This window comes from Haliaeetus leucocephalus, unplaced genomic scaffold (genome assembly GCF_000737465.1).
Source record: "Haliaeetus leucocephalus isolate CR32 unplaced genomic scaffold, Haliaeetus_leucocephalus-4.0 Scaffold152, whole genome shotgun sequence".
Classification (NCBI taxonomy): domain Eukaryota; kingdom Metazoa; phylum Chordata; class Aves; order Accipitriformes; family Accipitridae; genus Haliaeetus; species Haliaeetus leucocephalus.
The window spans coordinates 2,051,418-2,079,045 of NW_010972588.1; the positions used below are offsets into that span (position 1 = coordinate 2,051,418).

A 27,628-nucleotide genomic window follows, 5' to 3' on the forward strand; every position below is an offset into this window, starting at 1 on the left:
AGAAGAAAAATGTTTAAAAACCGCTGCACGGAGTTTTAGTTTTTCACTTTGCTTCTTTTTAATCCATTTATCCTCAGAATAATTCCTTTAATTACCAGGTATCTAGGTTTGTAAGAGTCACTGCAAAATAAAAAGTAATTAATTTCAGAATATTGCAGAAAACATGTGAATTATGTTTTTTGTTTATATGGATGCCTAGGATTTGAAGTCCAGTTTCAAGAGCTCCTGTACGTAGCAAGAGGCTTTGGGGAAAGCTGGGAATGTCCTTTCACTAGTGCACATGACATTACTTGGCCTACAAATTGGGTCAGTAGGAAATACATATACACATATGTGAATTGATGAGTGGAAGTTAAAAATATGGGTTGAAAATCCATTGACTGCTGATGATGTTATTAGGAACAGGTTTTTTGTTTTCCTTTATTTTGTACAATAGACAATGATTCTGGTTTAACAGTTCTTACTCAGTTAGCGAAGTATGTGCTATGAATTACTTCTCATCTGAAATGATAATGGACTATGCATCCTTTACAGGTTTTATTGGAACGTTGTTCAAATAAGGAAGGAAGATTCTGGATAGTGAAAAGTAATTATTTTCTTCATTCGTGCTTTGGTTTTATGGTAGTCATTCATTATACCCTTTAATAGCACAGGAAAGGTGTGTTAGGTCACTTTTTCCATTCCCCTTCCACTGTAGGATTTGCACTGCGTACAGCAGGTTTTTGTTGTGTTTTTCTTCTTTGAGTGCCACTGGTGGGCATGTAAATTACATCCTGCTGCTATATTTTTAAAGGTCCACCTGACAGGATCCCACCACCAACAAGACCTCTGCCAACAGTGCCCCCACATCGTTCAATCCCTCCAGCAGACCCGCGGAAGAATGACAGGCAACCTAAACCTCCCCGGCCACCCACTGGTGACAAACCTTCCTATCCTGGAGCCAAGCCTAACATCTGTGATGGGAACTTCAACACTCTGGCTATTCTTCGCCGGGAAATGTTTGTTTTCAAGGTAGGAGGCTGTGAATTTTTCAATGTTACATCAAATGTCTACATTTCTCCTTTTTTTTTTTTTAAGCAAACACTCATTCATCATGACTCCACTTTCCCAGCCTGCTCACAGTTAGAAAGTTCAAGAATGAAATTAAAAAATAAACATACACGTGGCTTAAATGTCTAGCAGAGGACTGCTGTAATGTTCTATTTTGGGAAAACACCCGTATCAGCAAAAACTGTAATGCTTCAAAATGTAAGGGTAAATAAATGCTGCATGTTATGGAGAGATAAAAAGTGTAAATCAACTCATGAATAATAGGAGTGATTTTGTTGGGAATACAGCCACATCCAGACATACAGTAGATATTGTGTCTTCAATGCTTGCTTTTTTTTTTTCCGTGAAGCTATAATTTTAACTTTACAATTAGATCTGTCATTTACAAAGGAAGTTTGTCATTGTGTTGTGGTTGCATTGAAACCACAACATCTAAGTAAAGGTCTTTGCCACAGAAATCTTATTGTAAATGTGTCATTGTTTATTTCCATTCATCTTCTTTCTCTGAGCTGAAAATGTGGTATATACAACAAATTGAAATAAACAAACTGAACTGAAAGGCAATCTCTTGATAGAAGGACTTTGCTAAGACTCGTGGACATCAAAGCTATCTTAAGAGGATGATCTGCAGTATGGTTTCCAGAAGACATTGAATGTTGAAGAATAATTACAGAATCATTATTATTCAGTCTCTTAAATCTTAAACCAGTTTGCTGACGGGAAGTGCTGTGCAAATGTTCCAGAAACAAGCAACAGGATAATCTATCATTTTGAACTACTGGTATGTCAAATTTGCTTAAACAACAGGAAGCGTGGGATCTTTCTTTTGTAAATATATGATAGGATTCTTTTTAACTTCAACATTATAGGTAGAGAAGAAGGGCCTTTCACATGAACAGATAACACTTTTCCCTTCAGCAATAGTGTAAGTACAAGGAAAGTACAATGAAATTGTCCCAAAACATGAAGTTCCCAGTTCAATGGCTTTTGTTGTACTTTCTGATAAGACCCATTTCTACCTTATATGTTTTCTTTTTATGTAATCTATCACTCCAGGTAAATCTTATTAACAATGCTAACTAGGCTTTCACTTTCTTTAGCGTACCTGAAAAAATATGTACAAATAGCTTTACATGAATTCATTCAAAATTATTGAGCTACCTTCACAACCCAATGGGCAGGAAATATTTTTCCCATAAACAGCTAAGGATTTTGCCAGCCCTGGAGCTGTCAGCCCTTTCTATTTGAATAGATGGTATATCTTCAAACACTGGGAGGTCCTGAACCATCAGTCTTTTTATGACTAAAACTCAAAGGTTAAGGAATAATCTAATTTTCTAACTTGACATTAAACAGGATATTAAAATACCTACTTCAATCTCATGTCATCCACCTCAAGAGCAATAGATCATATTCTCATTTATTTTAGACATAAATCAATAAATAGTGAAATGCTATCCCACTAATACAAAATTTCCTGTCTAGCCAGGTCTGTGTTCCTGGATAAATAGATTCACCACCATTACTAATCTCTCTTACCTATTCTGATTGGAAATACAAATTAAGTTTTCTCCAAAAATGTTTACTGCTTACTGCCTTAACACTACATATTTACTATAGAGATTGTATGCTTACTAGTGTGCAAACTGTGTTTTTGTTCCAAAATGAAAACTCCATTCATGATCTACACCCTAATGAGGAAACACAGTAAAACTTTGTCAGAGAAAAATGTCCAGTAACAGAGTGTTTACATATTTCATGTTTAGAGTCTGACTCTCCAAAATGAAGTTGCTGCAGTCATAAAAACAATGTGTTGGGAAGGGAAGAGAGATGACCTTTGTGCAGATAAATTTCTTTAAGGATCCCACAGTTTCCCTTTTCTCCTCAGGGTACCTGGGAACATGGCAAGGCATGACTTGGGTTAGCATGCTAAGCAATTGAGTTTACTTAAGTATACAAATCTTGACTTTGTAGTCTGAGTGTCTTTGAATGCCTGAGTTAGTAGGCCTTAACTTTCTGGTTTGTACATTAATGTGCTAATGAAGATTTTTGTCTGCTAAAGGAGTTTCATTACGTGTTTGAGATTTTTTGGGGGGGGAGGCTTTTTGGTGTATGAGGAGGAGTATGAAAGGAGGAGAAAAGGGGAGAAGGAATTAGAAAAGTCAGAGGTTGTTAGTAATTTTCAACTTACTTTGCAGAATCTCGGGGGGGGGCAGGTTATAAGGAAAAGCTCGGCATGTCAGGCTGTAGCAGGAGCAGGACAGGAATTAGTTCTCAGGAGGTATAAACAGGAATGGGAACTGAATACAGGGAAAGCATCCAGCAATGGAGGAAGCGAAGCTGGAGATTCTGTGGTCTAACACAACAAAAAAACCAAACCTCTTTGCCCTTGCCCCTTAATGCTAGTACAAGGATAGACTGGGAAGGCATGAGTGATGGGCTGAGAGCCAAGTACGGAGAGGTGGAGAAGAAGAGGGGATTGATGGCAGCACTGTACCAGGTGGAAACAATTAAAGAAGAATTATGACCTTCATTGGAAGAATTATTGCTGGATAGTTCCCAGATGAGTTAAATTAATAAAGTTGGAGGCTAATCAAATGATATCCTTTTCTTTCTTTGTCTTTATCCACAGGTCTGTAATGATTGTGTAGTGGCATCTTTTACTGCCTTCTGAATGGCATGTATGTTATGTACCAATTTCAAATTGAAAATAGCCACTTTTTTATCTCATGGGCCCGTATCAAACTCAGGAGTTCAATTTGTTTAAATAATCTTTGAAATTGCTTGGGAACTTAGCCACAGCGTTGAAGAATGTGAGCCCTTTTCAATAATTAAATTCTAATTTAAACATAAAGCTGAAGAACGAAAGAACAGTTTGAGATACACTGTGGATTTTTGTAGAAGATGACAAACAATATTAATTTCAAGAAGATTGTTTTCTCTTGGCTGTTGAGCTATTAGGTACACTTAAGAGTATCAGAATATTAGAAACAATTTCTATGCAGTCAAATTGATGAGCTTTGTCTGTGGTTTTAAGCCTATCTGGCATTCTCAAATGGATATATCCAGAGTAAAATAAATAACTGTAAACTTAAAGGGAAAATGGAATTTACACTTATCCATCCCCTTTTATTGTTTTGCCATCACTTTGACAAAGTAACAATCCTAGCAACACTTGATAAAAATTGTAGGGTTATAAAAATGAAATAGAGGAACTGTTCTTGATCTAACATGAACAGTAAACACAAAAGTAAAGCAATCAACTAGTAAAAGATTCCCCAAAGATGACCAAATAAAATTAGAATCAATTGCTTTAGTAGAAATGATTGGATTTTAAGGAAAACAAAATTATTTTTCATCAAATATGCATGGATTACTGAGATATAAATGTATTGTCCCAAAAGGACTTCTTCCTGAATTCTTTAAATTAGATGCCCCTAAAATGCCCCTGCTAGCTATAAGGCTTGGGGACACAGTATACTATAGAAGAAAAACATCAGTTAAAATCAATGTATTGTAACTATTGGGTTCAGTTGTCATCAACTGATATTTTAAAATGTATGAAGTTTGTCTTAATTTAATCCAGTTTTTTAATTACTGCTATTATTTAGTACATGCTTGAACTGGTATAAGCAACCATCAGGACAGAAGAATTTCTATGACAAAATTCATGAGTGCCAAGTTTTTATCTTGAGATTCCAGTTAGCTTCTGTATTTATGCTAAATACAATTAGTATTTAGCTGTCACTCTCATTTCCAATCTTTTCTCCATCTATTTTCTCCCTCTGTTTAGTTAGAACTCCCCTGGGACACAAAAAATGGCTGAAAATGGAGAAAAAAGAAATTGGTCTTCCTTTTCTGGGAAAGTTGTGCAGAGTGGTATGACATTGTCTGCCTTTAATGGAAAAATCTTTCAGCCATTGTATACAGCAATATGTGGTATCTAACAATATCATCTTCTCCTTAAAGTCTCCTGAGAGTACCTCCAGGGCTACTACATCATGAAAAGGAACCCCATTGTCTAAGGGCACCAGAAAAGAACCATTAGTGAAGAAGTTTACAGCATATATTTCCACTTTCTTCCAGTGTTCTGTGCAATTTATACTGCTTTTCCAGTCTTCTGTAGCAAAACAGTTCTGAAGATAATCTAGGATGTCCTATCAATAAAGGTACTTGTGTTAACACCTTCTGAATCTTTTACACGGTTAAAAAAATATTCAAGGGAGCCAATGGTTGCACAGAATGTGTGATGTCTCAAAAGATGCAGATCAAGTAACACTGCTTGTTCTCTTATTTTTGAGGCATGTATAGCTTGTGTTTGACATTATGTGCTGATTGTTCCTTGGCAACAAAACTACCTCTAGCTCTGCTTCCACAATCTCTGTTACTACTGTTAATATCCTTTTTCTTTATGTCCTTTTCAGTTTCACAGATTTTAACAAACTCTATAGTTTTTTGAACAGGTTACATCTAGAAAAGTAAGCACTAAATGTGTGGAACTTGTTCTGCATAATCAGCAAGTTGGAGGGACAGGTCACTGCTCTTTGTTTATATGGCACAGGTTTTTGCTTCAGAGAAGAACATCTCATAGAGGTTGCACGGGTCCTTTCTTTGTTTAATGCTAAACCCTTAAGAAACAAATGAATGGATCCTATATAATCTATAACAGGTTTAGTATTCATGTTGGAAAACTTAACTCACTCCTTGAAGAACAGCATTTTTAACCACTGTCATATACAAGGGTGTTTGTTGAAATGTAATGTAAAGAGAAAGAAGCTTGTCCATCAGACAAATAGCATTTACAGCTCAGAGAAATGTCTTCTGAAATTTTAACATTACAGATGGTAGAATATGGAACCAATTTTAGGAAGGCCTTAACAGGCTGTGTTTTACTATTTTATAGTAATTTCTCCACAACTTGCAGAAACTTGTTTTCTGACTCTTCATCTGCTAAGAACCATTGTAAAAACATTTATGACGTGCTGAACAAGCCAAGCCAATTAGGCTGTCATTACCCCTTGGCATTAGTTTATACTGCAGTTGCTTTCATACATAAGTGTATAGATGCCATTTAATACCCCTTTCAGAATTGTGTATTTATATAGAGCATGCTGTTAAACACAAAAGGAAAAAAACACGTTGTTTCTTGATATGTGCTAAACACATGAGGAATTTTTAAAGCAGTTTAGCATTGGCTATTTAATCATAACTGGTAGGTCTAATAAAAAGTCTGTGAGACAGAGGGAAAATACTAATAATAAAAAGTAGAGACAAAGAAACAGCTGCAGTATGAGACTTGACTCCACCGTATTTGGAAGCACACATTTTTTTCAAAGCTCTCCTGGTCTGTTTGTGTAGCTGGTTTTTGTCGCGTGATGCTGTGGATGTCTGGGCTGTCAGTTGCAGCCTGGGAAAGTTCAGCAGAGGATGCTGTGGAAGTAGACACTTCGGGATCTGAGAGGGAAAAAACACTTAACATCTCAACTGTAAAAGACTGCGAACAGGAGGTCAGAAGTAGCTAAGTCTGCAGACAGCAGACTTCTTTCCCCCTACTTTTTATATCATTAAGTTAGGAAGAATAATCTGGTGGAATTTGCCATTTTTTAACTCATCAGGGAGGATTGCTGCTTTAATTCAGGTAATTCAAGTTATATGTGAAAAGAAGAAGAAAAGCAGCAAAAGCTCAGTGGGGACTTCAATGTATCACAGTACACCAAGCCCATTGGAAATGTACAGGCTGGATGTTTTGTGGCACAAAAACAAATTGTAGGATGTCAAGAAGGAAAAAAGCAGGGACATACAGTGTGCTTCTAAGGTAGGGAAGGGTTTTAGCTAACACATTTCACAGATTTAAAATGGAAAGCACAGTCTGTTCATCACTGTATGGAAAGTAGGTAGTATATTCCATGCAGCTGCAGAAGTATTTAGACAAGAATCTAATCACCTGGGTAATAATTGTACCAGAATAGTTCAGTTAAAAATCCTTCCACCCTCTCACCTTTTAAAAAATTGTCTTGGGCTTTATAATATAGTTTTATGTCCATTAGAAAGATGGCAACTCAGTCATAGCTTTACTTATTATCTAGCACCTAGCACCTATTAATCTACAGGTATATTTGTACGCATATAAATATTATGTATAGAAAGTTCTGAAAAATCATAACTATATTATTAGGGGTTTATTTACAAAAGCATCAGTGTAGTGGATATACAAGTTATTGAAACTTGTAAGCAATTTGAACCGATTAACAGTCTGTACTATCCGGCTAGTAAAATTCCTATTATTCATGTACTAGCCCATTAAAAAGTATAACGTTAGGATGTGTGACACAGTACCTTCAGCAGGGCTTTAGATTTGTCAGAAGAAAGAGTACTATTTTTTTCCAAAAGGCTGTGTTTTCATTGGCAAACATTGTGGTGTAAAAGGATTTGATCAGTAGCAGAGCAGATGGTACTGAGCACCTCTCATGTCCATCATATGTGCTTTGCTTTTAATTAGATACAGTCTGTCCTCTGAGGCCAAACAGTTCCAATATACATGTGGTTCAGATTTTTCTGAAGGGCAGCTGTTCCTTAGACACTGGCGTTTTTGACTGTGGACCCCTTGAGAATGTACCACACAAGCATTTCATCTAATGCAAGTGGAGTTACCATCTTGTTAAGATGTAATTGCTCACACCATCTTGACCCAAATAAACCCTCACATGCAAAAATACATATTATTATTTCTCCTCATACCTTTTTTTTTGCATAACATGAGGGTACCTGTTGCTTGACTACCTCCGTACTGCAAATTTGGATGACGTGCATTGCAATACAGTCCAGGGAGAAGAGGTAGTCTTAACAGCTGTGCCAAGACATCAACTTGACCTTACAGACTAATATCCTTCTGAATTTTCCTTTCCCTGAGAGAAAAACAAGGCAGAATACCTTGTTTAAATTCAATTTAAACATAAGAAAAAACTTTTTCTTTTTAAACCCTTACAGATTAAACACTGGAACAGGTTGTCCAGAGAGGTTGTGGAGTCTCCATCTTTGGAGATACTCAGGAGCTGACTGGACATAGACCTGGTCAACTGGCTGTAGCTGGCTCTGCTTTGAGCAAAGGAGGGGACTGGATCTCCAGAGGTGCTTTCCAACCTCAACCCTTCTGTGATTTTGTGTAGCAATTGAAATATGAGCACTAAAAAGGCGTAGCCTTCCAAAATGTTTCTGTATTACCTGTTTTCCCCTCTTTCCTCCAAAGGAGGGTTCAAGTATTTCTTCATACTCCCCTGAAACCTCCAGAGGTCCCTTCCAACCTCAGCCATTCTGTGATTCTGTGGATCCACTGAAATTTGACTGTTTTGCCTACTCATTTCCCAGTAGCATTTGATCCATCATCTCTTTTGGGATATGGCCCTCACAGGCAATAGCTGGTGAGATTTGGTCAGGAGACTGTTTTGTGACTTCTGTATTGAGCTCGGAAGAAGACACCAGGCAGACAAGATTGGGGTGTGTGGCTGCTGCTCACAAAGCACTAACAAGGGGACTGCAGGGGAGGGAACGTCCACCCATTCCAGCTGTGTGAGGCAGATCCTCTGCTGCCTCCTTCCCCTGTCTCAGCTTTCAGGGGAAATCACCCTCCCTTCTAAGGTTAGGCTCTGGGCTAAAACACTTTATTCAAAGACTGACCCAGTCCTGTCTCTGTGAGACTCCCACCATCTTATGGTACTTATAATGAGCCATTCAAACCTACAAGGTGCACTCCCTACCCCAGAGAGTCCTCACAGATTAAAATGAGGTACTAAAGAGTCTTCAAGAGTTTTCACAATGGGGTGGATGGACTAAGTTTAACAGAAATACTCAAGTACTTGTGTGAACCTATATACAAATGAGGTGGTAGGATTTGGGACAATATTTGTAAAGATTTGGACAGTTAAATGTGAATCTTAACAAATTCTTATTTCTGACTTAGTTTTAACCTAATAAATACTGAAAAATGTGAGACTAAGTATTTGTAAATCATAGGCCCAAATTCCAAGAATTAGTCATTCTTTAGAAGTGGGGTTTTTTTAAGAGTGGAATTGGTGAAAACTGAAGAGGTCTGTTACTCTCTTTATACGAAAGGACACATTGGGTCAAATTTTTATATATTCTTAGGAAAGTACTTGTAACAGTACTGAATAAAAAATAGAATTATGACTTCTTCTTTATCCAAAAAAAAAAAAAAAATCCACAGGATCCTCCAACAAATGACAGCATGCTTACATGGTGTTACTTGTGTATTTAGAATTGCTATTTTTCTTATCGAATATAACCATTCCTTTTTTCTTCCCATATGTCAAGAGGTTGTTCTGAAATCTAGCTGACCATTAACTTCATTGTCCTTTTGATCAGAACAAGTTTTACATACTATCAAATGCAAGAAATACAGAACAGTTGTAGTTCTGCATTGGACTCATAAATAAGTGAAGACATTACAAATACAGACAAACAAATGCATGTGAAAGACTTTGATCTGGCAGATTTAATTCTTATGAGTAACTCAAGCCTAGACAGAGAATCTCAACGGGGAAAATATATGGACATAAGCCCTCAGTGGGCATAATCACTTGATTAGGACTAAAAACGTGAATTAAAGTTGAGAGATCAAATCCTGGTTGGTTTTTTTCCCTCAAAGTTACAATATTTGCTTGTTACAGTCAGAGAATCCTGTGACCCTATTAATTTTTCACTTCTTATTTTACTACAACAAAAATTACTAACAAAAAGCTTTAACTGAATACTAGGGTACAAAAGGTATTTAATTCTGTAGTACTTGCCTCTTTTCATAGACTCAGTGTTTGAGTGAACTGATTAAAAATATTTCATTGGCAAGAGAATAGAAAAAAGAATTATTGACAAAAAATAATTGCAAAAACTCACAGCAAGGGATAATCTAAAATTACATAGAGACGTATCTTCAATTTTGTACCACCAGCAAGTGTTATCTTGTAATATTAACAATACATTTTAATTGGGGCTACATCCTAATGGAACCAAAGGGAGTAATTGCAGAAACGCTTCAAGCACAAGGCTTAATTAAAATTTCTTGTTATACAAAATTGTGGCCTTTCAACTAATTTAGGTAAACATTTTGGGAAACAATTGAAATGGCTTGTAATGTAAGATTTTTCAACCAGTTGTATTGATCAGTCTTGGAAATATTTGCTTAATCTTGATTTACAGCTAAAGCTTTATATTCCAGAAGTATTTGTGTATTTTTAATTTCATTGTTTCCTTTTTTCCCCCCTTTCAAGGGGTTGAGGCTCCACAATGCAGAAGTTTAGCAGGCATTTAAATGAAAAGAAAGTAATCTCATTTGTTCCCCTGAATTAGTCATTTCCGATGCAAAACACTGGACTACTAAACAGTTGAGGTCTTAAATAACTTAGAACAACATCCATGTTATTTTTTCAACAAATCAATTAAATACTATCCACGCTACTGAAAATCTATTGAAAAATATCAACAAGTTATAATAGATATTTTTTTAAATCCTGTATTTTCTTCTTTTTTATAAGCTGTAGCTTGATTTTCTATTTTTTTAAGCGTTGCCTTCCTTGCCTACTGAGGGAAGACTTGTCCCAGTTGAAAGTAATGGGAAAAAATTCCATTGACTGTAAGAGATTCAAGATTTCACTTGGAATTAAGTACTTTTGACATGACAGGGAAACTATCTATTTTGAGTAGTACGTATTAGGTAAAATAACACAAGAAACGGCAGATTACTTTGTAATACCATGCATATGAAATCAAAAGCTGTTTTCCTATACTAAATCAAATTTGGTTATACTACTTGTCCAGTCTATAAATCAAAATGAGACAGGGATCATTTTAATTGATGATTTGACATATCTGTCCAGTGAGAATATTTTCACTGAGGAGAATAGACTGTATTAGGTCAAAGGTTTTACTTGATAATGACAAAGTTCAACCTTTTCCCATTCTCCCTAACAGTTCACCAGCATTTCTCCTCAATCTTAGCACGATGGAGCCTTTGCTGATGTTTTGGAGTGATGTCTGGCCAGCCCTTTGTAAAACCCACAGTCATTTACTGCTTCAAATTGTACATTCCCAGCTTATTTGTAATCAGATGTAATTCACAATATTGCATATTCACTGTTAGAAATTCCTTCACTTTCTTCATAATCTAATCCCTGTGTCTGAGTGACAGAGACAGTGAGCAAAGACAATCGAATATCTACCATTTTCATATTTGCATTGTTATGACAGATGTCACTGTTGGCTGCTCTTTCTTTGCTGGATATGCCACTCTTAATGGCCTGTTTTTCTTTTTGGCCATTGCTGTCAACTTCAAAGCTGAGTCATTCCAAGAATATTGCTGTTCACCCACTGATTACAGTGGGAACTTCTACAGTCTTTTTCTAATCCTGCCATTTGCGTGGGGAAGAAGATTCACTTAGCCTTGCCCCATGCTGCTCAAAGCTAGATTTGGTACCCAGATTTTATTTTTGTTGTCAACACAATTTCTTAGATTACAAGCACCAAACAGCATATATTAGCATCTTAGCTTGCAGTGGCTTGAATCCAAAATAACCCCATACACTCACTTACAGAGTTTCTTACGTCATGTCTTCCTCTATTTTCATATGTCATCAGTTTATCAGAGCTTATTGCTTAATTCATACCCTAAACACCAGGAAAGATTGAGTTATCAGCAATGTATATTCAACTCATATGTTTTTAAAATCTGAATTTGGTTATGCCCTGGTCTGTACCTCTTGCTCTTTACAAGTGACTTGTGTGGACTTTTGTAAACCATTTGATGATTTACAAACAGCCTCTTGTTAGACCATTACCTAAGTGTTTAGTTAGCTAGTTCATTAGTTCCAATCTATCTCAGAATACTTGTCTCCTCAATTGCATAATTACAATAGCTAGATTTTGAGGCAAAAGATTGGGACATTTTGGCCTTCAGAGTATTGCATTAGCTGACTTCCGTGACCACTGAGGATAATACAGGAACAAAAAAGGAAGCTTAACAGAAATATATAGTTTTTTGCATTTAGAAAGGTTCGCATGTATAAAATTAAATGCATTCTTACATTGTTTGCAAGTGTCTGGTTCCTTTTGCAAAGAAACCACAGCTCTGACTTGAATAACTACATGTTTTCTACATTGTGATTTCATAAATCTTACATCTAGGTATATCAACCCATACAGTTTTGAAGGCTGATATACATCTTTTCACATCTACTCGTTGGAGGTATGCATATGTGGACAGAGGTGTTATCGCCCTGAAAAGAGTAGGGTAGGTCGTCTTCCATTTTGCCTCCACAGAGTGTGTAAAAGGAGTGGGATATGTTCTTGAGAGCCCGAGCCTGGTTATAGAAGCTTCAGTCTCTTGTTTATGCATGGACTGTCCTAAACTACTGCAGCTAGGAGGAAATACTTAAATTATTCACTGTTTCTTGCTTTCACCTGTGGTTCTGACATGACCCATCAGGGCACTGCACCTTCTTTTGGTCTCCTCAGAGAATCCATGCAATGTGCTGCGTGGGGAAGGCGGGGAGATAACATAAATGGTAGGATAAGCACATACTGCATCTGCGCTTAGGATCACATCAAATTGCATCTGTATTGCAAAACCATGAAATTTTGCTTCAGTGATTATGAAGCTTGAGGGGAGGGACATGATTATTTTAGGTCTTCAGAGAGGTAACAAATGTCAACGTGAGAATTACTGACACAGCTGTTTTCATGCATTGTACTTGTGCATGTGTGCATGACACGTACATTGTGGTTTCCATCAGCTCATGCTATGTCCTTACCCACCGACATCCATCTTTCTTTACAACTTGTAATGTTACTGTTCTGTTAGGAACATTTTGCCCAATTTTCATTTATTCTCTAAATGTTTTTTCCTCTTACTTTCTTGTGAATGCATTCCTGTTATTAGTCATAGAATCGTAGAATCACAGAATGGTTTGGGTTGGAAGGGACCTTCAAAGATCATCCAGCCCAATCCCCCTGCCATGGGCAGGGGCATACATGTGCATGTGGAGAGAAACACAGATGTGTATGAATTTATGGGTTCGACAGAAATATGAAAAGACAGGTGATATAGTGATGTCATAAATATTAACATAAATATATCACAATTCATTCTAGAGTAAAAAGATCACTGCTTAAAGGAAATGAAAACTGTATTACATCTAGGAAAAAATATTTGGAGTACTAATTTCTGTGTTTGTACAATATCAAGAATAGATTTTTGATAGTTGGTTTTGGCTAATCTTGGTGCATATAGTTTGTTACTCCCTCATCTTCACAAGCTTTTGGCCAACAAGAGTGAATGATAATGACTCTCATTTTATTTCCACAGTGAAAAGAGAATTAGAAGCTTCCTGTAGCTGGAAATTATGCTAAATAATCTCCTAGACATGCCATAGTTCACAAGCTACAGGCTTATTCATGTAGGTGAACGTTATTTTTTCTACTGAGTGAATTTTTCTCTGCTCTATTTGGAGTTTTCCAGTCTTCTTCTTTTGCCAGTGGTATCTAGCTGGGTTAAAGAAGCTAGAAACAAGTATCTATGGCTCTGTCTTAATCATAATTTCTCCGTTTGACTGCTTTCAGTGTTTTCCCTGCCTGTGTCTAGAAATTTTGATGAAGCAGGTCATACCTTCTCTTGGATTGTCAGTAAATTTTGGTTACCTAGGCCCATAGCCTCCATTCCATGCTGATTTAATTGCTATGTTTTGGGGGTAAAATAAAGAAAGGGAGTTGAGTTTGCTCTCCTTTGGCCTTTTTGATTTTCGGGTAGTGCCCAAGTCATTACAGAGGGCCTGATGACTCAGATATATTTGTAGTAGCTGTTAAAATGGTCTGCTCCCCCCCTCAGGCAGATGGTGAAGCATCATATTACAAGTGATAAAGTGATACAGGCAGACAAGTAGAGAAAACACAATTATTCTGATTTCATTAGAATGTTTGGTCTGTTTTGCTTGGACAAAGATAAGTCTGTCCTGGACCATTTTCACATATTTATATGTCTATTCCTTACAAATGTGGAGTCAACAATTTCAGACTGATGAGAAACAGAGTATAACTGGAGGGGGTTGGGGGGGTAAGTTACAGAAAGGCATGTAGGCACACAAATGCAAATGTTCCTTATTCTGTTCTCATGGCCCAAGATGGATAGCAAAAATAAACTACAAAACTGTGGAAAAAAAACCTGAATTTTTCTATAGGCTCCTAGGTGGTACACTTGGTCTTCTCCAGGAAGATTTCTGTCCTAAAGTCTGTGCTATTGTTGGTAAGGCAATATAGCATAGTGCTAGGAAATACTGTGCATCGGGGAAAAGAATCCTGAAAATACTTTTATGCTGATATCCTGTCTATTTCTAGGGAATTGCACATGTTTTCAGATCCTCTTGACAATATTATTAAAGGGGAAAAGGTAGTCCAAGGTTCTTGATATTGGGGGTTTTTTTTTAATAAAACAGTAAAAGAGGCTGTAAAAAGTAGAAGAAAAGTGGAGAGTATGACATATAATATCAGTGATGACTTGGAGAATGAAGGGAGTTGTAAAATTAGTATTACTGAGCTTTCAAATAGAATAGAGGCTCACATGTCTGTCAGATTTAAGCTAGAAAACTGTCATAGAAAAGTATTGCTTATTTAGTTTCCTACAGAGCACAAGAGGGGAATGTGTTAGCGTAAGAGAAGTACCAAGAAGTACGTGTTGGTAAATGGAAAAGGAGATTTAACTCATTTGAACATTATGTTCGTCATACATCCCATGATATTTCCAAGAATCATGATCATGTGTTGACACAGCCTGTATAAATGCAGGCCTCTCAGAAAGCCAAATTTCATTCCAACTCAGTTTTACACTATTATTTGGAAAGAGACAAGGAGAGCTACGGCAAAACAGACATCTTCACCTCATATTGTTATGCATCTACTTATTAAACCTTTCCACCTCTTTTCATTGTTTAGCCCCTACTATATACCTGCCTGGTTTCAAAGATGTATCTATCAAGAATATCTTGTTTGAATTATATTACATAGACAGGAGTATGTATTAATGAAAACATATCATACGTTTCCATTTGAGTCATCATTGTTAAAATATTTGCAGTTTAAATATAACACTTTTTATAACACTAAATATAACACTTTTTTCTCAATCCCAGGAGAAAGTTTTTCAGTTTCAGTCAAGAAAATAAGTAATTTTTTTATAATAAAAAAATGTCCAATTTTCATATCTTTCCGTGGTGCAGAATGCACCATTGCTCCATGAACTCATGCAACTCATTGACTTTTATGTGAGCAGAAAACAGAAATGCATTCAAGAAAATTTACAGATAGTTTTGTAGGCTCAAAGTGCAATCACTACTGGGGAAATAAACAGTCAACTGCTCCGTAAAGGCTTAATGTTCGTCTTGTGGATGAAGGCTTTTGTGCAGTACTTCATGTGCATGTGCTGTTACCTACAGAACGTTAGAAGGAATATGAGCATTCAAGATTCCTGGCTGCAAGCCTAGATTTGATGTCTTTAGAGGTCTTTATTGTGCCTCTTTTATGGCTGGCTGTTTGTTTCTTCATATTGGATCATCATCATGCAGCGATGGGAACATTTTATAGAGTCTCAGTCATTTTAGTTATTTGGACAAAATCAGAATGAATTGAAATGCTGAATTCAGTTAGGAATACAGAAACCCACCCAAAGGGAGATAGTTATTTTTTTCTTTTTTTTTTTTTTTTTAATTGAATGATCAGTTGGCAAAGATAAAGCATTGATGACATGACTCTTATACCTGAGTTGTTACCATTAATATGTTCTGGGACACATCAGAAAAGCAGTAGCACTGTGCAATATCACCTCCAGCTGCACCATAGTGCAAGGTCTGTAGCTGCCAGACTTGTAATCCAAATAGATACACTGGACAAGTTCTGATGTGAAAGATTTTGGCTGTTTGGCCATGGGCTGTAGGTCCACTGCAGACTGCACTTGGAACCAGCTATCTAACCTCTTCTCAGCCTCCCTGATGCTACACAGCCTTCTCACTGCCCCCTGCAGCTCAGCTACCCACTGCAGGAGATCCTCCACCTGGGCACACCTTTTGCAGGCAGGTCTGCTGCCTGTCCGTGCCCCAGGAGACAGGTCTGGGCCCTTCCTGCAGTCTGAGGTCTGCACTGCAGCCTCTCCCTCCAGCAGCTCCATCTGGATGGAGGCATCAGCCACTGCTGGGGTAGATGGTGCAGACCCCTCAGCCTTGAGCTGCAGCCTTTGCTTTCAGACAAGTGCCCACCATTCTGCCTTGAGGGTCAGGTAGGATGAGTGCCCTTGGCCTGTGCAGATGGCCACAGAATGGTTACCAGTGTTTTGGCTAATCGACCATACTTTAGAATTTGATGCTGAATGTAAAGGAGGTATTTTTGCTCCAGCTTCAGTCATAGTTCCTCTTGTTACATCCTGTTGTCCTGGTGGTGCATAAACCACAATCAGACTTTGGATGAGCAAGAGTGCACGTTACAATTTTCTTCTATATAGTGTCCATGAAGCAGATCTATACAGCAGTTTATAAATGAGGGGGGAAAAAAGAAGTTTCTCTTGTGAAGCGAGTCAGAGTGTATATGGAGTGCATAGCCCTTTGACTCCTTTGGAAAAAGAAATGTTATTTTTCATGTTTTCCCTAATCTTTGAATCTTAATTTCTGTATTACTGTAGCTTTTTTTTTTTTTTTTTAAAGCATAACTATAGATTTCAGCATGAGCAATGGAAAAGAGTTTTGCTCATATCTCAAATGAACAAAAGCAGCTATTCAGGTCAATAGTTAGGACTCAGAACATGAAGCCAAGAGGGTAGATTTTAACATAAACAGAGCCATTTTTGACCTTGAATAAATTACTTGACATTACTTTTCTTTGTCAGTTACATAGAGAAACAGATACTAGAAAAAAAAAATACTACTCTTTAGCAAAGTTTGCCTAGATAAAGTAAATAGATAATTTTTCCACTTGAAAATGTATTTACACCAGTGAACTTTTCATGTCAGTGGCTTAGCTGAAGACAGACACTTTAAAGCAGGCTCAGTGTTGTACTTCCCATAAGCAACAAAAGGGTAAGTTTAGGAGTTTTTTACTTGCTCATACTCTGAGTCACAGCAGTTAGTTCTTTTACTCATGGTGTTGGTTAGCTTCACATGTTGTTAAGAAAAAGAATAAGATCATAACAAACAATGGCTTTAATTTGTCTGGAGGAGTGCTTTAGTGTCTGATTAGATGCCAATAACAAATGGTAATTAACAGTGGTTAATAAATCGCTTCAAGGAAGTACATTCCTTGTTTGGGAATGTAAGGAAGTGACGGAACTAGCAATAGCATTTGGTGATGGTTTTGCATCCTTTAGTTTTGAATCCAGTGAGTTGGTCTCATCTCCAGTGACGAGATGACCAGGAGGTTCAGGATCTCAACACAGGATGTGCTGAGGTTTTCATGAGTGGTGTTGAATGTTCTGACTTCTCACAGTGGTTCTCAGACCACATTTTTACCCTACTACAGCCATGCTGTTGTCTCAGACACATTAGGAAAGATTAATTGTTTCTAGAAGTTCAAATAAGTCATCTTCAATGTATTATACATTTATCTGTTAATGAACAGTTAACAGTCCTTTGTAGTTTTAAATGATCATTGTTTGTTCTTAATATGAATCAGCTTAATAATAAGCTGAGCTAAAATATTCTGTGTGTGTATAGAATAGCTCATTTAGTTAATTGTTTCCTAAAATGAGCTAGATTGGTAACATCCATTTAATGTCTGAATCCAGTCTCACTAGAGCCAATTGTTTTCTGCTGTGGAATTAAGTAGGAACTGAAGTAGGGCTAAACTAGAAGTTTCCTTGCAAATTCGGTATTGAAAAAAAAAATAAAGAAAGAAAAGAAAAATAATTTCAGCATTCATTCTCATAGCTGAATTGTGCTAATATTTTTTCCTCTTTTAATTCCCCTGGACTGTAACTTCTTTTTTCTGCTCCATGAAAATTGTTTCACAGAAAATTGCTTAAAAGCTTTTCATTCTTTTTTTTCCTGTTCTATGCAGTGGTGTCCTTTGAATTAAATGCTATAAATTCCTACTTTGGAATGTTGAAAATGGATGTTATTAAAGAAATAGTGGAATTCCCCTAAATGAGTAGGAACAAAGCCTTCAATCGCACATGCTGCAGGCGCAGTATTACGATCATTGAGATCTTCTGGTGAAATTCACACGAATGTTGAAGTAGACGTGGAAAAGTGCCTTTTGAGAGTAGATCAAGATTTTTTAAAGGGTTTTTCTGATTTATTTTGACTTATATACAACAAATATCCCATGCATTTCCCAAATTCAGGACATTTCTTAATACTCCCATAAAGCTGTGTAGTAGGGTAACTTCATTCTCTCCTGGATCACAGTCTTGAAATATAGTCTCTGCAGGTTCTGTCCTCTGGTAAGTTTCTCTGTACATAACTGGAACTCTTTTTCTGTAAGAGAGTAATTGAAAGTTACTGAACAGATTAGTATATTATTTAAATATTATTATATTATTTAAAGACATTGAGTTGCTGGAGCGTGTTCAGAGAAGGGCAACCAAGTTGGTGAGGGGCCTGGAGCACAAGTCTTATGGGGAGCAGCTGAGGGAACTGGGGCTGTTTAGTCTGGAGAAAAGGAGGCTGAGGGGAGACCTTATCGCTCTCTACAACTACCTGAAAGGGGGTTGTAGTGAGGTGGGTGTTGGTCTCTTCTGTCAGGTGGCTGGAGATAGGATGAGAGGAAATTGCCTCAAGTTGAGGCAAGGGAGATTTAGGTTAGATATTAGGAAATTTTTTTTTACTGAGAGGGTTGTCAGACATTGGAATGGGCTGCCCAGGGAAGTGGTTGAGTCACCATCCCTGGAGGTGTTCAAAAAGCGAGTGGACGGGGTACTTCAGGACATGGTTTAGTGGGCATGGTTAATGGTGGGACTCAATGATCTTGAAGGTCTTCTCCAACCTAAATGATTCTATGATTCTATGATTTACCAGTGGCTTTTTTTTTTCAATAATCTGATGGGAAAAAATTAGAAGGACATTCATTTGTCTGAATGTTTGAGTCTGCCACTTCTGCTTTGCATAGCTGCTGGGTATGTTTAATCTTCCATTGACAAAGGCTTGCTTTTGCACATGGTCAGAGGTAGCTTATGGGAGAAGACATGACCCAGTGTGAAACCCTGATGTGTTTTGTCAATAATATTAAGCTACAGTATTAACTGGAATTCAGCATTTGATTAACATTGATTTAGGGTAAAAGTATTATGTTTATTTGCCTTGTTTTTTTTAGTTAAGTAGGCCAAGCAGTGATCCTGTGGAATCTGGCCATAGTAGAACTTCTGTAGCAGCTGTAGGTATTAATTTTTTCAGTTATGCATCTCATTCCATCTTTTGGTGGTGGAATACCCTTAACAGCACTTTATATATATATATATTTTTATATATATATATATACACACACTTTAACATCAAGTCACAGTCTCAGTACTGACCAAGAGAAATTCACACAGATATTTGCTGTACAATGTGAGGGTGTTTCACAAATTACTGGGGGTTTCACACAAATTTTTATATTCATAGTCAGAATATTGTAATTTACAGTTGTGATTTGTCCTTGTTTTTCACCTATCCCACTGTCTGCCTTAAATCTTTTCCTGCCTTGTGTACCTAGAGTGGGTTTTAAGATTCCTTGTAAAACCAGCACAAAACCTAATTTCTACTAAAGTCAGCTTAATATTCATCTCCAAGTAGTCACAATAGTTACCACTTGAAAGGTTTCCAATTTTTTCTTCTTTCTAGCTCTTTGTAGATTTTTTATAATGTCTACCACATTGGGCAGTCTTTCTGGTTTTAGTGGATCTCATTTGGACCTCTGAGTCAGACTGTTGCATGTCATTACAGAACTGCGGATAGAGTTCATTAGGTATAAAATAAAGGGCAGAGCTCTAGAGATTTTATAGCAAATTAATGTTTTATTGTTGGCAATGGTTGTTGGTCCAGAGACACAGGAGAAAATGAGGTGCTGAGAGAAAAAAGCACCATTAATTTTGCACTAAAACTCCCCTAGTTTGTGTATTATGGATTAACTGGAATATCTGGAGATGGTTTTTAATTCTCCTACCCATCAGCTGTGTCCCTTAAGGAGCCTGAAAGAAGTTTAAGGTGAGAATAAATACCAAAATTGAAATTAATTATTCATAGGAGTACAGATTTAAATGTTCATTTGAAAATAAAAATGAGATGTCAGCAATGCTTATCAGCATCAAATAGAAATAAATAAAAGGAAAGTTACAAACTTTTGGTTTAGAAACTTTGCTAGAAGTGTTCATAGAATCAAACATGAAGAACAGTTTAACACAGTCATCACTAAAAAACTGAAATCGGTTTATTTTAAGATTAGGAGACTGTATCTAACAATAAAGTATGAAAACTATGCATTATGAGCCAGATTTTTTGACTCTAATACACTCTTCAATTGAAGATTGTCCAAGTTGTTAATAATGAAGTGCTTTTATGCGGAAGGTGTTTGCTGTGGTCATACACAATGTACTATATTTTAGTCCTTTCATCTAATCACTGAGTTACATATGCACAGGAAAAAATACCTAGAGCATTTACTGACACTGAGAATGATTTATGTATAACCTCTGTTCAGCTTGTTTTCTCTAAAAAGCTTTATTGCTTTTTTTTCTCAGAAGTGTGCCATCTTCTAAATGAAATGAATTTCATAACACTCAGTTTGAGTGACTGCTCCTGGTTCTTCATTCTACTATTACTCTTTATCCATAATAGTTTCTGAAACAGTCTCCCCTTACTCAATGCCCATTTTCTGATTCTTAGGTATATAATGGTCACTTTTCAATTAAATTTTGTGATTTTTTTGTTTGTTTGTTTCTGTTCTGCTTTTTGAACTGGGAATAATTGTCCAAGCTTAATTTACTTAGTATGTCTATAGTCATAATATTTAATGATCCATTATTATGCAAGATCCCAGCTGCACAGGAGTGATCGATATATTTGGAGCTATTGGATAACTACAGATGCTTAAAAAAAAGGCGTTTGCTAGCCAGCAAGGAAAGGCATTAAAAGCTACACTTTCAATGTATGTGTTTGTCAGGCTTGGAATTGGAGTGCATATGACAAATCATGTGTTCTACCTGTCTGCAGGACTTAATGTGTTTTGGGGAAATAAAATAATTAAAAGTATACTTAACCAATATAGTGGGAAAGAAAAGCAGTTTTTTAATACACAGTATTTCTCAAAAGAGACAAAATTGTATTTATTCAGTGTAACCAAATACACTGAGATGTGTTTTGTCAGAGAAACTGTTTCAAGCTTTTTACTTCAAGTGTGAAAGAACTTTCTTAGAGTGAATATACTTTGTCTTGGACTATGACTCTTTCAGATTTCAGTAATAGTTGAACTGTGTACCATGTTTTCAGTAATTGTACCTGTTTATCAGAATGCAGATGATAAAATTGCTGGTAAATATAACTTTGTTTAAGATAAATTAAGTACATTTAGTTATATGTGCTGAAATGATCCATTCTTTCTACAAGCAGAGCCTATCCCATCTGATACCTCAGAAAGATCCTTGGCATGCTTTACAGCCACATTCTAGAGTTTCTTGAGTCCCAGAGTTTGAACTCTGGCAGTCTAAAACTGTTGAGTCCAGTATGTTCATAGGAAAGTCAGCCAGGAAAATTGAATTTACATAAACAAATTATTCTGTCAACCTCTGCCAACAGCTACCTTGCCCAATTTTACAAATGATCCAAACTTCCAGTTCTGCTCTCAGACATTTCCAGATATTTGCTGATTCTTGTGGGTCTGGCTATCTCTAAAAATACATCTATTGGCAAATCATGTGCCTGCTTCTGTCTGTTTAAATAAGACCATAAAAATGCTAAGATTATACATTTCCAAAATTTTAGTTCTGTGGAAACCTGTAGGGTCCTTACTAATGAGCAATACCCTATTGTTCATGATTATTGCAATGGCATGTAAATCTACTGAAAACAGAGCAGGGAAATAAGGACTGTATGGGATTCCATCAGCAGAAGACAGAGCGTGGTATGTGATGTTCACAATTATGCTTCCGAATAGAATATTTAGACACTGAGGGCAATGGCACAGGAAGATCTTATTTGAAGCCACAGATCCTGTATCCTTAATATTGGTCAGATGTGTTACAGTATAGAAGGTTTCCTGAAAACAAGCAAAAGGATTTAGTTGACAAGGTGGTTTTATTACAAAGTGACAAAGATCTTGGATTAGATCTTGCAAAGTGCTACTATTCTTGGTGATAAAGAAAAAGAAATAAGGTGAATGAAGGCTGAACACCAGTGAGCAGCTGTGACTTTCTGATTGCTTATGGCATTTCACATTGTGGGTTATTAAATTGTCATACACATTGCTGCAGATAGCTGTGGATGCTCTAATTTTGCATGTGTTTAGGAAGGAGTCCAAAGGAGTAAAAGTCCATCAAGTGCTATTAATCACAAAATTATCACCTTTGGTTCAGGAGGTCCCTGAACCACAAGTGATGGGTGACTGGGAGAGTGTATCAGAGAGCTGTCATTGCAGGTTCCCTTTGTTTTTATTATCATAGAATGGAATGGAATAGAATCAAATTGAATAGAATAGAACAGAACAGTTGGAAGGTATCATCTACAGTGATCATCTAGTCCAACTGCCTGACCACTTCAGGGCTGAAGTCTTATCTGTTTTTTTGCTAGTGACTTCACTGGAGATAGCGTACAGGCCTAGATGAACCCTGATCTGGCCCTGTGTGGTCATCCTTATGATTTTGTCTTCTTTGCATTATGAAGGGTTGAACCCAGGAGAAAAAAACAGTTGAGAATGGATGGGATTTATCTCAATTGCATTTAGATGCCCACTTAGTACTTTGCAGACATCTAAACAGGAGCCGGGTTTCTAGATTCCCTTTATAATCAGTGTAGAGAAGTAAACAGCTAAATGAAGCTTACCTTAGAATGTTCCTATGAAGGACCTTTATTGTGCCAGGTTCAGTGATTCATTTCTAAACAGATTTTTTACATTGTAGATGTATAAATCTGGTCAAATCAATTCTACTTATGTAACTAACTGAACACTAGTAGTAATAGTACAGAAGTAGTAGTCTCATTTCTTTGTAGAATTTGGGGAGTAACAAGATACATATTAAAAAAAGAAAAGATCTTGAAGATTCATTATGTTTCATGATACCATTTTAGATACCATTTATATTGGAAGTATCTCTAAAATGATGATAGGATAAAGTGGGGATCTTCCGTAATCAGTCTCAGGTAAAAAGGCCTGTGCCAATCCAGGATGGATATGTATACACAGTAACACCCTACTGAATTAATTTCTTGTCAGATACCTTGAATTATTTCTTGTTGAAAGCTTATGGCTACATAGTGTTGACATTACTATATACATATATATGTATATGTATATAAAAACAAATTCCTGGGGCTATGCTGCATGAATTGAACATTCCAGCTTTGTCATAATTGTATTATTGTGAAGATTTTAATTGTGATATAGCAGGGCAACTTATTGTTTTGCTAAGGAATTTAAGCAAAAAATAAATAAGAGTAGTCTCACTATTAAGCTGCAAATTGCTAGTATTAAATATGAAATACACAATTTGACACACAACTTAATACCAAATCTGCAGAATATACTTTTATTGGTGTTGTTATCAAAATGGGTTAATGAAAATATATTCCACAAATCACTAAGGCTGAAACATAACTCATTCTCAAGTTGATCTTTGTTAACTTGTTGATTTTACAGGTTTTGTTGGGCTGTGAAATCTGTGTTCATTACAGAGTCAGTTTCTTCCAACAATCTCTTTACTGAGATCATTCCACTGACACTTTGATATTATACCAGAAATCACCATGCTGAGATAGTACTAGCCAATCAGCAGCGCAGTTCTGCCCAAAATAAAATGACTGCTTGATATGCTGGCCACATCTGTCACACTTGGAAGTTTGTGAACTATTGAATATAGCCATGACTATTTGAAGTTTAGGGTTTTTTTGGTCAATGGAATTGATTGAATATTTAATAATGTAGTTTAAGTCTGATCAAAAGAAGAAATCCTTCTCTTGTAACACATTAATATAATTTGCAAGATCTGCTTTGGTGTACTAGCAGAAAGTTGAGACTCATTAGCTAATCTAGAATGTTACAAGCTTTGTCCATAGCACTGAAGTCCAGACTTTCTGGAGCATGCACATTGTATTGGGAAACTCCTGAAAGCCTGAATATTTCATTTACAAACTTTGTTCAATGAAGTGATTATGTGTGTACTTATGTCCTTTTTTATTCAGCTAAGTAGTCAGCCTTTGTTCAGCATTAAATGTCTTGGTTATTTTGTACACAAAACTTGATCCATGTCCTTCTGAATTAGTGGACATTTTATGAGAGCTAAGTATGTTCCTTTGTGCAACTAAACATTGTTTTCTAAGATGTGTTTTTGCAACCAAATTCAGACAAATAAAAAGAGATATCTGTGTCTTGGAGTGAAGAAAGACAAGATTGGAATATTCCATTGTACTGAAGACAGTAACAAGTATCACAATGACTGCAGTTTTAAATCACTACAGCTAGCTACTTGTTTGTCCTTTTTTTAAACTTTAATAACTGATCTCTGAGATTGTGCCTGGCTTTTGAGGGTTTTATAGAAATTTGCGGAGGACAAAGTTTGGCCTATTGAGACTTATTCTTCCCTAAGTCATTCCTCGATTGATGATGCCTAAAAAATCTGACCTGAAAATCTATTTCAAGCATTTATCACTGTTTCAATGAAAAAGTACCTCCAAATGTCTGCTTTGAGGATATTCCCCCCTAATTTTAATTTTTCAAAGTCCTTTTGTCTTATCTACATGCTACAATAAAAAATAACAGAGGTTGACATTAGCTGTTCCAACGCTCAGAACACATGCTTCAGTTAGGCCTTCCTAAATCCTCGTATCTCTAAGTTGTGTTCCCTCACTTTTGCCCATTCTCTTACTGGAATTTAGTCAATTAATCCTAAAAAATTGCTTTGCTGACCTTCCTTAAATGCCTTAAATGTTATAATACATCTTACAGTAAAAAAACAATGAAAGCTGAAAATAGGAATCTAATGAGATGAGACTTGTGCAACCGTGTTGCACTAGCAATGAAATAGCTAGACATGAAAAAAACGTGAGAGATTTTAGTAGTATTCTTTCCAGATAGTTGCAACTTTTCAATATAATATTTTCCAGGTTGTATAAGCTATTTGAACTATTTTTAATACTAAACTTCTCAGAAATCTGGGACTCAAAACAACTCTTTCAATTTTAGACTCATTTATGCACATGGTTAAGATGTATTTTTATATATATATTGAGCTGGTTTGTATTTGTATGGCTAATATTTTTTGTGGAGATTTATAAATTGTCAAGTCATTGGAAAGATAAACAATTAAAGAGAGCTGTGATCTCAGGTTTGGAAAAATGATGAATACAGTGCATCATAAGCCTGCTCCTGTAGAGTATTAATCTTCTCTCTAAGCTGTGCCCATTCTCGTAAGAGCATAGATCTCTTTTGCTTGGCAAGTTGACCTATACAGAAAGAAAGCTGAACTGCCATGTGAAACTGTGACATGTATCTGACAAAATAGCACTTTCTTTATTATTTATGGGAGTTTGTTTCATATAATATTAATGCTGTAAAAGCATGCAAATGTGTATAAAAAGTTAAATACTTGCTTACCCCATCCTTCATCTCTAGGTATTAGAAGAACTGGAACTGTTGTTGTTATAAGAGCTGAAGAGGTACAACAGCGATGTCTTTATCAACACCCACCTAATGTGTCACATACTCTTTTCTGAACCTGAACATTCCTCATTCCTCAACAATGCAACTTCCATATGACTCTCACTTAAAACAATAGCATGTCCCACAGGGAGAAGTGATTTTAAGTGGCAACAAGCTAAGAGAGATTTACCAGGACACTGGATTTAGCACATATAACTGGCTGTAATATTAACAGTTTTATTTAATATTGCATGGAAAGACTGAAAATCTTCAGTAAAGTTGTCATCAAAGTGTAGTTCGTAATGATATGATGTAGTAATGTTACAGCTTTATCTATGAACCTTTCACTGTTAGCAGGCACTGCAAAAAAATGGCTTGCAGAATTACTTGATCTTCAAAGCCTGTCTGTAGTCCCATTATATTAGGCTTACACATATGCATACGGTTCGGTCTAAAAGCACCTGTGTTCAGTCCACAAATTTTAAGTTGGGCCCCTTATAGGAATGATGTTGAGAAAGTTATGTCATCTCATACAGCATGCTGTATGTTCTGTGAAGGCTATCTATACCAAACACACAATTCACATGGGTAGCCTATTCCCACCTCAGGGAACAACTAGTTCTGAGACATTTGTAATGTGTGGACGTGACACGAATGCAAACGCAAATATAGTAATGCAAACAGTGAAAGGTCATGCTCTAAAAATGCTAGGATAGGCTGTTCAGTATTTTCAAGACAGCAACTGAACACATATAAATGCCTCAAAGCATAGTAAGAGACATATATTTGGTTTCCAGGATCAGTGGTTTTGGCGAGTCAGAAACAACAGGGTGATGGATGGATACCCCATGCAGATTACCTACTTCTGGAGGGGACTGCCTCCCAGCATTGATGCAGTTTATGAAAACAGTGAGGGGAATTTCGTCTTCTTTAAAGGTAAGAAAAGAAGAAAAATAAGATTTTGTGTAATACTTTTGGCTGTGATGATCTCTTGGAACATATCTAGCTTATTTTTTACTAATGATTTGTAAATCATGTTGCAAATTGGTAGCTAAATGAAGAGTATGAGTTATGTTTTCTCATTTTGGCAACTACAGCTTTAATTTATGATTACATTTCAGAGTATCAAATCATTTACTCTTACATATTCAGTAAAAATTTGGAAGTATAAATAAGAGACATAGCAATGCAGTGATCTACTGTGAAATCCTTTTTGAAAAATGTGGATTAGGAAGCAAGAATGAACAGAGTTTCTTTTTTTTTGTGGTTCTCTGCTCTTTTTCCTTTTTACAAATGAAATTTGCATATATATAAATAACATCTGTGCTACATATATTTCACTGTACTGCACTGTACTTATTTCATCTGAGAACTGTGATGTTAGGAGTTTCAGGTGGGAAAAATAAATATCTTTTTCATAGATGTATATTTAGTATTTTTAAAGAAGCATATACTCCGGAAATTATGTTGTATGGATTGAATTGTTGCTAATCATTCTTTCCAAAGTTTCACTCCAGGCATCAGCTGTTCTTTAAAATTAAAGTTCTTGAACATATATCTAATTTAGATTTAATGAGAAAATTATCCTATATGTTAAATAAATACCCATTTAGCAACAGGAGAGTGAAAACCATGTAAAGTATGTTTTATAAGATAATAATTTGGGAGAAGAAAGAAGAAACTGAATAGATATGTGAAAAATTATTCAGCTAATTAG

The 27,628-nt window shown here is 36.3% G+C and overlaps 1 protein-coding gene across 1 annotated transcript in view; it reads left to right on the top strand.

Moving 5' to 3' along the window:
- The window catches only part of MMP16 (matrix metallopeptidase 16 (membrane-inserted)), a 179,895-nt gene that overhangs the window by 131,088 nt on the left and 21,179 nt on the right, over positions 1–27,628 (top strand). Inside the window, exons 6-7 of the mRNA XM_010562009.1 lie at positions 794–1,011; positions 26,709–26,847. Coding sequence (XP_010560311.1) covers positions 794–1,011; positions 26,709–26,847 — 357 coding nt within the window. The remainder of the gene's footprint in view (positions 1–793; positions 1,012–26,708; positions 26,848–27,628) is intronic.